Source organism: Setaria italica, chromosome VIII (assembly GCF_000263155.2).
Source record: "Setaria italica strain Yugu1 chromosome VIII, Setaria_italica_v2.0, whole genome shotgun sequence".
NCBI classification, from domain to species: domain Eukaryota; kingdom Viridiplantae; phylum Streptophyta; class Magnoliopsida; order Poales; family Poaceae; genus Setaria; species Setaria italica.
In genome coordinates, this window is record NC_028457.1 from 30,515,798 (window position 1) to 30,529,858 (window position 14,061).

The 14,061-nt window shown below is 45.8% G+C and overlaps 1 protein-coding gene and 1 long non-coding RNA gene across 2 annotated transcripts; one reads left to right on the top strand and one right to left on the bottom strand.

Annotated features, from left to right (window-relative positions):
- Positions 1–1,793: 1,793 nt before the first annotated feature.
- On the top strand, positions 1,794–3,749 carry LOC101758473. Its single transcript, XR_215687.4, has 5 exons — positions 1,794–1,969; positions 2,471–2,772; positions 2,839–2,931; positions 3,245–3,399; positions 3,631–3,749. It is a non-coding gene; the product is annotated as an uncharacterized LOC101758473 (long non-coding RNA).
- A 290-nt stretch (positions 3,750–4,039) lies between these two features.
- Positions 4,040–7,728, bottom strand: LOC101776580 (pentatricopeptide repeat-containing protein At4g14850). Its single transcript, XM_004980590.3, has 3 exons — positions 6,107–7,728; positions 5,455–5,996; positions 4,040–4,880 (listed from the first exon to the last, which is right to left on the bottom strand). The coding sequence occupies exons 1-2, from the start codon at positions 7,726–7,728 to the stop codon at positions 5,531–5,533; spliced, it is 2,088 nt and encodes a 695-aa protein (XP_004980647.1). The 3' UTR covers positions 4,040–4,880; positions 5,455–5,530.
- Between the last annotated feature and the right edge of the window lie 6,333 nt (positions 7,729–14,061).

The window sequence follows — 14,061 nt, forward strand, 5'->3', positions numbered from 1 at the left end:
AAGATGTTGGGCCTTAAGCTAAAACCGATAGATTTTCACGGTGTAGGCAAGGCAGTCCTGTGGATACGATTCAAGGATATATACGAAGTGTACCATCATGGTGCCCTGGACGTCTCTCTCATCAGTGCCTAAACTTTGTAAGTGTTCGTTTATATCTACATGTAAATTTTGGCTCATATCATTTTTTTGTGCATGCGTCACCTTACTAATTAACTTCACCTTCCATTTTATGTAGGATGCTAATTCAGACATGCCGACATGAAGCGTACCTCCATATTGGCTTCATGGATCCATCTGTAGTGAACCAAGCCCAGATACGAGATTTTCCAGATAAAACGTTGGTGGTAGTATACAATTCCCTAGATAGACAAAAATTAAAGGATTACATACTACTTCCATACAACTTCAAGTAAGTGTGTGTACATATACCGTCTATTTTTGTTTTATTTTTCCTTACCTGATTAATGTTAGTTAGCTCTAATATATATGAACATTTACGTACGCAGCTCCCACTGGATCCTCATTATAATTGACATTGATCGAAGTCAGGTCACTATCTTTGATTCATTGAGGAGAGATCCGAAGGAGTACGAAGATGTGCAAGACATGCTAGGCTTGTAATAATTCTGGACCTCTATCTCTATAAAAAATTTTATTTCCTAAATTTTCATCTAACACTATATGTATCATTCATTATTTTAATCTGTAGAGCATGGAGAGAATTCATCAGGACAGACAGATCAGGTCAATTCAAAGAAAAACTTACATGGAGAACAGACTTCCAGGTACCTATGAACGACGCAACACCTCTGGACAGAAAACCTCTTGGTAGTATTTCATTTATTGCGGCCGACTCAAACAATATATGGATATGATTCTAGATCCATATGAAAATAGACTTTATAAGGATTCCAAGGAGTACTTGAACACCTAAAACGGAGTCCGGATGAGGTCGTGGCGGTCGTTGCAAGTTGACACAGAGCTGCAGTCCGAATTCAGTCCCAAAACGTATTGGATTGGAACTCTTTCTTTCATTGGGCCAAAAGTGACGTGATGGCCTGGTGGAGGACATTGGGAATACTTGGAATTGGCCCCCAACCTACTTCTTTGGTCCTCCATGCCTTCCATGTGTGTTTAACACTATTTTTGATCCACGTATGTATTTCTGAAATTGACAACGAACACACATCATGGTGCAACATCAATTCATCAAATGTATCAAATACAATCATGGTAAAGAATTGTTTCACCTGTGAATCAAAAGTTACTAATGTGGTTGTATCCGAGGAGCAGGTTATGTCCTCATCAGAGGTTTTGCACGGGATGTGCTATTGAGGTAGCATCCGCATGATAATTTTTTGTCTAGCAGATTTTGATTACCCCTTTGCTTTTAACTTCAATTTAACCTTCCACATGGAGGTTATCATATTGTGGGTCCCAGTATTTCAATGCTTTACAAATTTAGAGCAGACTAGGATATCTTACTTTGATGGCTCCTGTTTCCCATAGCTTCATTAGTCATCTGGCTCACTTCATTTTGTTACAATCAGTTCTTGGATCCTGCTGTACATACTTATTATTGTAGCTATTGTTTTGCTTTTACTACTGTTTTTTATTACTTCCCTAGGTTTATTATGCTTAAGGTATTCCTTTTCGTTATCATTAAAATGTGTGTTGTGGAACCACCTTTCCCCTATTTTTTTTCAACATATCATTCTTTTGTCAATTGCTTTAACAGTCTATAACTGGTATATGTGAATTATAATCTTTGAGTACGCTCACATGTCTCAGCCTTATCAAGCTTGATTTGTTATATGCTTTTTCTCAGTGCATGGTTAGTTGGCTTCGTCATTTCTAAGCATGGAACTTGTTGCAGGTGCTTCATTAATTAATGAAGTCTTGCAGAATACATCTGCTACCTTGACAAATCATGCTATAAACCCTATGGCTTCAACGGTGAGAGGAGCAGGTAATGCTATTCAACCATAACAATGCACTGGACTGTTTTTTCTTAAATTCTATGATAATATCAATATATTTTGCAAAAATGTGCAAAGTAATGGCCAAATTTATGTGTTGAATAGCAGCTCTGTGCTAACTTTATGCCTTTTCTTTTAAAAAATAGAGGAAGTAATTTGTGTGCCAATTAAATGTTCTTTCCTTAACTTCACCTCGGGGTATCAACTAAAAATAGTAACATGGCCTGCCTCTGTTGTGACATATACCTCTATAACTTCAGTTCCTATGCACATTGTTCACCCCTTCTGTAGAAGGTATCGCTAAGATTTATGGTGATCAAGTTTTCCATTATTATTCTTTTATTGGTCGCGTCACATCTTACACCTTCTTCATAAGCACGATAACTCAAACAACTCTCCATTGTAACAACCTCTTCAGGATTTGATGTGTGAAGTTCACTTAAATTCCTGGCTATCTGCTGCCATTTTTAACTGTGTTCAGCTCTTTATAGGTGCTCCCGTTGCTCCACTCTACCAAACTATGTTTGGTAATACGGCAAGCCCTGTTAGAAATCCCTGGGTCGTACCATTAGTGGCAAATGCAGGTAAGTTTGCAAACCCTGTGCTGAGAACACCTGCTGCTCCAGTCTCACAGACAACATTGGCAAGTCATGTGCGAACTCCTGGTGCTCCATTCTTGGGTCGTGCTCCAGTCTTACAGACGATGTTTGCAAGCGATGTCCCATCTTCGGCACTCCAGTCTCACAGACAATGTTTGCAAGCTATGTGCCAACCTCTGGTGCTCCATTCTCAGGTCCTGCTCATGTCTCACAGACAATGTTGGCAAGCAATGTGCTAACTCCTGTTGCTCCATTCTCAGGGACCATGTTTCAGGCTCCAGTCTCACAGACTGTGTTTGGCTGAATATCAAACCCGGATAAAAGCTCTGGAATTTCATTGATGACAAACGCAGGTAAATTAAGTGCAACACTACAACTCCATCTATACAACTGATTCATTATATTTTGTTTCGTTAGAATAAGACATTACATCACATGATAGTCCTTACTCTATACAGGTTATTAAGCTAAAAATTATTAAATTGCCCCAGAAACTAATGGAAGTATATAAGTGCAGCTTCCTTTTGAATGTGGATGCGCCTATTCTTTCGACTTTGGTCCTCAAAATACTTGGTCTAAGAGTGTTAAACAAAATTTGAATCAAAAGGCTTTATGCCCTCATAAGGCGTAGTCTAATGATTCTAATGAGTTTTAATTCTTGGATAGGCACAAATAAGCATCCGAGTCAAGAGAATGCAGAGAGCTCACAGCAGGCCTTGAATCCAGAACACCATCCAAGGGCAGAGCTAAGTACTTCTAATGATCAAGATCTTGCTCCAGAAAGGCAACGCACAACTGGGGCCTTAGGTGAAATAATTCTGGTAATTTTACTGCTCTTTTTGTTCTTGCTTTAAAATAGCAAGTCTCATGCAAAATTATTTGAAACTTGGTAGTTCATCTCGCCAGTAAGTTTCAAGTATTCTGGGCAAAAGTACTTTGATCTCTGGTTTTCTATTTCATTTTGCAGCATGCAGCTCTCTCTGTGTTATGACGTACTAGTAATCAATTTCTTCCTTTGATTGCAACTGTTCTAATTGCTTGCTTTGCTGCAGACATCGGTGACCAAAACTGAGGCTGCAGATTTGGCACATTGAACTTGACCACCTAGCTGAAAAAGTCAATTAACTAGTTACCTGCTGCTAAATAATTTGCTAGTCGCATTGGTCCTGCTACTATATGTGCTACATATTAGTGCCTGCTAAATGATATTCAAGCTTCAGAGTGGAACTAACACCTCGTAAGAACTCCGCTTGTGATGTTGCCATATCGGTCATCACTAGTGGTTTGTTACTGTTACATGCTATATTTGGACACGGTCCGGCCATTCTTGAACCATGTGGCAATTATTAAACTAAATCTTATGCAAACTCTTTGAGGGAATTCTTCGTACATGCCAGGCAGAAACAGGCCTAAACGTGATGTGAATTGGCACCTTTTTGTTGTAAAATGACATTTGGTATGTGTGAACAAAACGGTTAGTAGCATGTGCAAAGCTCCAAAATACAAACTAGAAACTGGAAGAGGAAGGAAAATGTATGCTGATAAATTTGCCAGAAATTCACCAGCTGATGATCGGAGCCATACAGTCGTACTTCCTAACATACTGTGTCCCTGTAGTACATTGTGCATTTACAAGCTTTAAGAATCAGTGCATTTTGTATTACCATTTCTCCGGGTTAGAACTATGCCGCCCAGCACCCTCAGTCATCAGTGTTTCTACACCTAGTATCCTCAGTCGTCAGCACTTCAAGACCAGACGGGAGAAACATGATGGATGGTTGTGCTGAGATAGTACCACACATCATTTGAACACTGGAGAAATGTCATGGATGGCTGAGCTGAGATAGTACCAATCAGCATTTCAACACTGGAGGAACATCATGGATTGCAGAGCTGAGCCAGTACCACACCTCTTCTCCCAGAGTACATGTACATACCTACATCACAGAACACCAAATGCACTGAGCATGGTCTGCTCTTCATTTTTTTGAGACCGCTCTCAGATTGCATGCAACCTGAGACGACTCCAGATACCTGCAAGGCTGGACCAAATATGCTTGTCGTTTGTGCCCCACAGCCAATGCTTGCATCTCCTCCTTCCACCATGCCAAATGCTGGAACCAACTGAAGATATTACTAGTCCCTTGTTCTGATTTGCCAGTCTAATTTTTGTGCATCCTATTTCCCATCATGCTAGCAATCACCAACCACAGCAGGAACGGAACACTGAATGAATTTGGCCAGCTCGTCTATTTCCATGTGATTCTGCATTTTCCATGCTTGATGTCGCACTCTGCACGTACTGAGCAACCAAATAACTAATGAAGATAATTTTAACCAATACTGTGCTTATAAAAAAAATTCTATAATGATTATGGAGTGTCTAAACTGGAGAAACAGACAATAGATTCAAATCTAAGTAGACTACCAGTTCCTATTGTGGAATAATTGAGGCACCAACCATTTTCTTGACAAAATTTTAGGAAAATATTATATTCATGGGAAGTAAAGTAGTTATCAATTGAATATGCTCTATTTGATCCAGTGAGCATCACATTAATGAACCAACAGGCAAAATATCTACTCCAGGTATTGTACCTTTCCCAATTGAAAATTAAGAAAGGATATTTAAAAGTAGTAAATTTAATTACCTGAACTGTTATGATTATTATAATGGAAATAGCATGACCTTTGGGAATGCACACTCTCTATAGCTTCCAGCTGCACTAATCTATCTAACATCATAAGTTACCACTTACCATTTTTCAAAATTTAGAAGATCAAGTCAGTGGTCACAATAGCTAAAGTTAACTAAAACAAAAATCATGCTGGTGTGTGATAGAGTACAAATCATGCACAGGAATTAAAATAGATACCTTCTTATATATTTGTAGAAGTGGTTCTAGAGATGCCCAAAGAAGCATGCCTCAGTAGATCCTGTGGATAAAATTTTCACCAATAATCCTTGCATGAGCACTTATAACTTTTGAAGTGATGAAACCTATTGTTGTCTCGCACAATTATCTCCCTACCAACAATACCAGATATGAATTTAAAAGCTCGGTGACAATCTACACAAATTCGCAAATTCTTCATGATCCTTATAGGTACACCAGGTGGTATACAGATCAATCCAAAAGCCAAGGCAAGCTTTTCACTGTGTTGAAACACCTCTGATTCTTTCTCTTCTTCCTCAAGATCATAGAGAGCATATTGTGTGTCTGGCATGTACCCAGCAGCTTGCAGTTGACTTTTGAGCTTTGCCAGTAATGCTTGGATCTCATTATTCATCTCATGTTTTGTGTCCTTAGCCTGGAAAACATGTACAACATTTTTCCAGGTGATCCAACTGCGCCCTGGTTCTTTCTTGATCCCAACATTTTTCATCTCCTTTCTCACATCTGTTGCTTCTGCCCACCTGGAGAAGTACAAAAAGACCCAGTAAATCCACGGCACAACTAATGAGCGAGTGTAATTTGATTGCATGGCTTCTTTTTATGTAAGAAAACATATTTAAGTTATCTTTACCTGCCAGCAGATGCAAACATGTTAGAGAGCAAAACATGATTGCCAGAATCCTGAGGATCAAGTTCAAACAACTTCTCAGCAGCAATCTTTCCTAGCTCTGTTTTACCATGCATCTTGCATGCCCCAAGTAGCGCTCCCCAGACAGAAATAGAAGGCCTCATCGGCATCCCTTGTATGATCTCATAAGCTTGCTCTTCCATTCCTGCACGACCAAGCAAGTCCACCACACAAGCATAATGCTCAATTTGTGGCTTGATCCCAAACCTATCATTCATTGTCTTGAACAGCTCATACCCTTCCTTTGTCAAACCTCCCCTGCTGCATGCTGCGAGGACATTGACAAGTGTGATGTAATTGGGTGCTGTTTCTCCACACTTTATCATATCATCAAACACTGCAAGTGCATTCCGAGCATCACCAATGTGGGCATAACCTCCTACCATTGCATTCCATGTAACAAGATTCCTCTGTGGCATCTCAAAAAAGACCTGTTCAGCATCTTCAATACCCCCACACTTCCCATACATGTCAACCAATGCACTTGCGACAAAAATGTTTGCATCAATGCAAGAGCGGACAGCAACTGCATGCAGAGCACGCCCAAGGTCAAGGCCTAGCAGTCCCGCACAAGTGGTGAGTACACTGGAAACCATGAAATCCGTTGGCTCTTCCCCAGCTCTCCTTGCGCGCAGGTAGACCGAGAAAGCTTCCTCCTCTCCACCGTTCTGCGCATATGCAACAACCATGCAACACCAGGACACGCTGTTCCGAACTCCCATCCCATCAAACACTACCTTGGCCTTCCCCACACATCGACACTTCCCATAAAAATCAACCATAGAGTTGGATACGGAGACATCTCTCTCAAGCCCACACTTCACCACGAAGCCATGGAACTGCTCCCCAAGGGACAGGTATGTCGCTCCAGCGCATGCATTGAAGAATGCACAGACCGAGACCACATTCGGCATCCCACCAGCCTCCCGGAGCCCAAAGTACGCCTCCACCGTCTCAAGGGGCCGTCCATCAAGCAGCGCGTTGGTCATCACCGCGTTCCAGGCGACCACGTTCCTGTTGGGCATTTCCTCGAACAGGCGGCGTGCCAGCGCAAGGCGGCCAGTCTTGAAGTACATGTCCAGCGCCGCGCACGAGACGAAGGCGTCGTCGGGGAGGTACCCGAACCTGAGCGCGAGGGAGTGTACCTGGGGACCGATGGCGGAGCTCGGCGGCGCGATGGCCGCAGCCTTGAATGCGGAGGGGAAGGTGAAGTCGTTGGGGCGGAGGCCGAGCCGGAGCATGGCGGCGAAGGCCGAGAGCGCCGGGGCCGGGCGCCCGTGCTTCGCCGCGCCAGAGATGAACGCCGTGTACGACACGACGGTGGGGCTCGGGTCGGAGGCTAGCGCCGCGGCGGCGGGCCCCGGGAGGTCGAGCTTGGAGTAGAGGTTGACGAGGTGGGCGCGGATGAAGGGCGGGATGGCCGGGGCGAGCAGCCTGATGGCGCGCGCGTGCGCCGCGCGACCCAGGCGCGGCGAGCGGGAGGCGATCGCCGCCTCGACCGCCGCCGCCAGGAGCTGCGGGTCAGTCGCCGCCACGGGGGCAGCGGCAGCGGCGGCGCTGCGCATTTGAGGCTTGGGTTGGTTTGCGAATTTTGGCGCGACCATAAATTGAGGCCATGTGTACACGGGAAGCGGGCCGGGCTGGAATTGGCCGATCCTGGGCTTGACCTGCAAACCTTCCAGCCCACTTGTTATTCTCGTGCTATACCTTCTCTTTGGAAGCTGTTTCTGTTAATTCGAAAGGAAGAAAAATGTAGGAGTACGATATAGGGCAACATATCAGGTGCAAACCAGGGAATTGAAAACTACCAATCAGAATCACTAGATGCTGATCCATTGGATGGGGTAAGAGGTGGTATTTTTTTGCGCTTAAGCCCCCACCCGCCGGCCTTTTTTCCAAAAAAACCCTGGCGATTCGCGTCCGTTCCTGCTTCTGTTTCATCGCGACGCGCGATTCCAGAGTCCCCGCCGCCCACCGCCAGTTCCGCCGCCCGACCGTCGCCGGGCGCCCATGTCCCGCCGCCGCCCCTTCGCCCTCCGCCAGGGGATCGATTGGAAGGAACCCCAGCAGGTTAAAGTATTTACTTTTAAGGAGCTCGTAAAGGCCACCGACAACTTTGAAAAATATGTAGAACAATTTGGTAAACGTGGTTAGCAAACTCGCATCCCACGGTTCCGTGTTTATATAGTGCTGGAGGCTGTCACAAAATACATGAGATAGATTACAGCTTGTCTTTTGAGCATACGGTTAAACCATCCTAACTCTACCAAGGACGTTACAATATTCTAGGACTCTATCTCTCGGAGCTGGATAGACTCGTGCACCTTATCCTTGCCTTGCGTCATACCTCAACCAGGTTGTCGTGCGTTACGCTTGAGTAGTCCTATACCAACACGTTTTGCTTAACAACCCCTCTCAATCTTAACCCGGTTTCTTAACCATGTTAAGATTGTGTCTGAACCTCTTAAATTTTTGTGTAGCAAGTGCTTTTGTAAAACCATCTGCTAGTTGATCTTCTGAGGGTATAAACCGAATCTCCAACTGTTTCTTTGTAACCCTTTCTCGCACAAAGTGAAAATCAATCTCAATATGCTTAGCTCTTGCATGAAACACTAGATTTGCTGAGAGATATGTTGCTCCAAGGTTATCACACCATAGACGAGGAATTTGATATTTTACTCCCAATTCTCTTAGCAATGTCTCTACCCAAATTAATTCAGCAGTAGCATTAGCAAGAGATTTGTACTCAGCTTCTGTACTAGATCTTGACACTGTAGGCTGTTTCCTAGCACTCCAAGAAATCAGGTTCGGCCCAAAAAAGACAGCAAACCCTCCTGTCGACCGACGATCATCAACGCATCCTGCCCAGTCTGCATCAGAGAATGCACTGACCATAACTGAGTCTGATGCTTTAATACTCAACCCCATACTGATCGTTCCTTTAACATATCTTAAGATCCTCTTTGCTGCACTCCAATGAGTTGTTGTTGGCGCATGCAGGAACTGACAAACTTTGTTTACAGCAAATGCTATATCTGGCCGAGTCAGAGTCAAATATTGCAACGCCCCTACTATGCTTCGGTACCGAGTTGAGTCACCAGGCAACAGAAGTTCTCCATCTTCCCTTGACATCCTTTCAGCTGAGGACAAAGGAGTTGGTGATTCTTTGCAATTCAAGATACCAACTCTCGTCAAAATATCTCTTGCATATTTTTCTTGACACAATTGAATACCTCCTTGCATCGGCTGAACTTCTATACCAAGAAAATAGTTTAGACTTCCGAGATCTTTAAGGGCAAACTCCTCTTTCAAATCCTTTAGTAACGCTGCCACAGCCTCAGACGATGAGCTGGTTACAATGATATCATCCACATATATAAGCATGAAGATTGTGACACCTCCTTTTGAGTAGATAAATAGCGAAGTATCTGATTTTGAAGCCTTAAACCCAAGATCACACAATTTTGAACTGAGCCGAGCATACCAGGCTCGAGGAGCTTGTTTCAAGCCATATAACGCCTTGTCTAGTCTGCACACAAAATCAGGACACTTTGCATCCTCAAAACCTGGCGGCTGTCTCATATACACCTCTTCTTCAAGAACGCCATGTAAGAACGCATTCTGAACGTCCAACTGTCGTAGACACCATCCTCTTGCAACAGCTATAGATAGAACCAAACGAACAGTAGCAATTTTTACGACAGGACTGAAAGTATCCTCATAATCAATCCCATACCTTTGCTTAAATCCCTTCGCGACTAGATGAGCCTTGTATCTATCAATGCTTCCATCAGATTTCCTTTTCACCTTGTAGACCCATTTGCAATCAATAAGATTTACACCTTCGATGCTTAGGTGAAACTAAATGCCACGTCTTATTTCGATGCAACGCATCAATTTCCTCCTTCATAGCTTGAGTCCAACGTGAATCACCAAGTGCCTCAGCCAAGGAGTCAGGTTCTCCTGTGGAGCAGAAACCCGTATAGCGAATTGTGCCATCCGTATATGTCTTTGGTTTAAAAATACCATGCTGGGACCTCGTCATCACACGTTGCTGCTACTGTGCACCGGGAACCGCAGAAGATCTGGCCTGGTCAGCTACCGCAGAGTCCGTAGAACATCCGTCCGAGCTTCCCCCTGTTGCTGGCGCGCTGTCCGGGGTGGATCCGCTCGGCGCCAATTGCTGGCTACCAGCGCTCTCGCCAAACAGAGGCGAGGCGGGAGACGCGCCTGGCGTGTACGGTGGAGAATCGGCCTGAGAGTCTGAAGCGGCCGGAAACGGATATGAGTGCATCTGAGTTTCTGTGCCACATTGTCTGGCAGCTGGAATTTGCAAGCTTACGCCTGGAAACAAGCCTAACGCATCTGTTTCATCCCTGCGTGCTTCCTGTGCATCATCAACACTAGAAAAATTGTTATGAGGGTTAGATAATACCAAATCATTACTATTTGCTCCCCCAAAATTAGGACCAAGGTGTGAAGGAAGGAGTAGGATCTCTTGGCGAAGTCTCGCCCCGGCATTATCATGTAGAGCTTCAAAAGGAAATACTTCTTCATCGAATACGACATCTCGAGAAATATACACTCACCCTGTCGAAATATCTAGGCACTTGTAACCTTTGTGGCGTGAACTATAACCAAGAAAAGAACATCTGACAGAGCGGAAAGCGAGCTTTTTAGCATTAAAAGGTCTAAGATTCGGCCAGCAGGCACACCCGAATACTCGAAGAAAGGAATAGTTGGGTTTTTCATGACACATTAGCTCAAGAGGGGATTGATAATCGGTGACCTTGCTGGGGAGGCGGTTGATGAGATAGGTGGCAGTGAGGAAAGCCTCATCCCAAAACTTCAGAGGCATGGAAGCTTTAGCAAGAAGAGCTAACCCAACTTCTACTATATGACGATGTTTTCTTTCAGCAGCTCCATTCTGTTGATGTGCATGAGGACAAGAAACACGATGAGTTATCCTAGTCTTTTGAAAGAAGGAATTTAGCTTTTCATACTCACCTCCCCAGTCTGTTTGCATAGAAAGAATTTTCTTATCAAATTGTCTCTCAACTAGTCTTTGGAAATCCAGAAATACATCGAACACATCTGATTTGTTTTTAAGAAGATAAATCCAGGTGTAGCGACTGAAATCATCAATAAAACTGACATAGTAGGTAAACCTCCCAACAGATGTGGGCGCCGGCCCCCACACATCAGAGTGGATCAAAGCAAGAGGAGCAGAAGCTGAATTTTCAGACATAGAATAAGGTAACCGATGACTTTTAGCTCTTTGACATGAATCACACACTGACTCGATAGTATTATTGCTAACAAAAGGTAGATTATGAGCTCTAAGAACATGAGAAACTATAGGAAAAGCAGGATGTCCTAGACGACTATGCCACCGTTCTGTCGTCAGTCTGCTCACGGCTAGGACTTCTTTATTGGGGATGCCACCTGACTTGTATGGCACCAAAGGATAGAGACCCCCTTCACATCTTCCTCGATGAAGAATTTTCCTCGTTGCTCGATCCTTGATAAGGAAAAAGTTGGGATGAAATTCAAAAAGAACATTGTTGTCAAGAGCAAGGCGATGAACGTAAGCAAGGTTTTTATGTGAGCTTGGAACATGTAGAATATTTCTTAAGAAAAGATCGCGGAAAGGGGTTTGCAAAATAGAATGACCGATATTATTAATCCTCATACCTTGGCCGCTTGCCGAATATACTTGATCTCGACCGCCGTATTTTTCTTGCATAGTTAACTTCTCCAGATTCGAGGTAATGTGATCTGAGGCTTCACTATCAGCATACCAGTTTGTATCAATCCCATAGGCTGCAGCAGGGCCGGAGTTGGACGTCTTGTTGCTGTTTGCTTGATTATCATCATCATACCTGTACCAGCACTCCCTTGCTGTATGATTTGGCCGGTCACATATCTGGCACTTTGGCTTGTTGTTTCCCTGGCCCTGGCCGCCACTCCTGAATGCTTGGCGACTATCATCAGCACCATAATTTCTGTCGCCTCGACTTGCTCCACGGCCACGGCCAAAATTCCCTCGACCACGTGGGTTGTAATTACCCCCACTGCCTCGCGATGCAGCATTTGCAGACGAGCTGTACTGACCACCAGAATTATTACGCAACATCTCCAGCCTTGTTTCATACGCCATCACCTGAGCATACAACTCGCTCAAGGGAATTGGATCAGTACGGCCCATGACAGAAGTAACAATGGGATTATACTCACTATCCAAACCAGTAAGGATGAAGGATATCATCTCGTCATCTTCGACTTTTCTACCAGCACCGGCGAGCTCGTCGGCGATCGCTTTCATCTTGTTGAAGTAAACTGAAGTCGTCATACTTCCCTTCTTGAGAGTTGACAACTGCATTCGTAGATGCGTTACTCTTGCTCTGGATTGGGCGGAGAACATGTTCTCCAGTGCCGCCCAAACTTCTGCAGATGAGGAGAGAGTTGCTACCTGTCCAAGCACATCTTTTGTGACTGAATTGAACAGAAAAGCAAGGATTTGCTGGTCTTGCACCAGCCACGAGGAGTACGCCGGATTGCTAACAATTTCCTTGGACTTGTCTTCCTTGACGATCTCCAGAAACTCAGATGGGGCTTTGACGGATCCCTCCAGAATTCCGATCAGCTGCGCCCCCCGATAGGTGGGAGAACTTGCGCCTTTCACAAGACGTAATTATCTCTAGTAAGCTTCTCGGTGACTTGGGGGCCAAGTGGCGCCAATGCTGTCCTATACCAACACGTTTTGCTTAACAAACTTTGCTCCTGACAAAAAGATCGGTGAAGGCGGGTTCGGCTCGGTGTACATGGGATGGCTTCCTGACGGTCGAGAGGTAGCCATCAAGCGGAGAGAGCACGACTCAAGGCCAGGGGTACAAGAGTTCCAGGCAGAGGTGACCATCCTCCACTCCGTTAGCCACAAGCACATCATCCTGTGCCCTGCAGGAGAAGCGCCAGCTCCTTTCGAGGTTCTGGAAAAGGAACGAGAAGCACCAGGAAAATCTGTTAGTCTATGAGATTGTTGAGAACCGCTCGCTCGACATCCACCTGCACGGCCAGCCATCGCCATCGCCGGTGACGGCGTCCTGGAAGGATGCGCATCGAGATACTGCTTGGCGTGTCCCGGGCCATCAAGTACACTACCGGAAACAGCAAGTTGCCGAGTGCCTGAGGCACTCGGCAAAGGTCGAAAAACTCTCGGCAACTTCCTACGGCAAACGTGGAGTTGCCGAGTGTCGAACATCGAGCACTCAGCAAATGATTTGCCGAGTGTCAAAAAGCACTCGGCAAACATTTTCGGAAAAAATAAAAAAAAACAGACCACCGGCCATCCACGGCCACCACGTCGCCACCGGCCGCCAACGCCGCTACCGCTCGCCGCTGCCGCCCGCCGCCGCCCGCCGGCCGCCACGCGCCCGATCCGGAGGGGAGAGAGGTGGGGGCCGCCGGATCCGCGCCGGAGGGGAAGAAGGGGGCGTGGATCCGGCCGGAGGGGAGGGAGCCGGGGAAGGAGAGGCCGGATCCAGAGGGGAGAGAGGTGGGGGCCGCCGGATCCGCGCCGGAGGGGAAGAAGGGGGCGTGGATCCGGCCGGAGGGGAGGGAGCCGGGGAAGGAGAGGCCGGATCCGGAGGGGAAGAAGGGGGTGGCGGCGGGGTTGGGGGCGCCGGGCGCCGAGTGGCGGGCGACGGGGCGGGGGGCGCTGGGCGGCGGGCCGGGGAGCGCCGGGCGCCGGGGCCGGGGGTGGGGGGGAGAGAGGAAGATCTGATGAGGACTTTATTCGTTGCGGGGATTGTGGCGGAGTAGATCTGATGTGCCCCGTGCTGTGCCGGCCAGGATAAAGTTTGCGGTTGGAAAATTAAAACGGTCGCTTAATGTTCTAT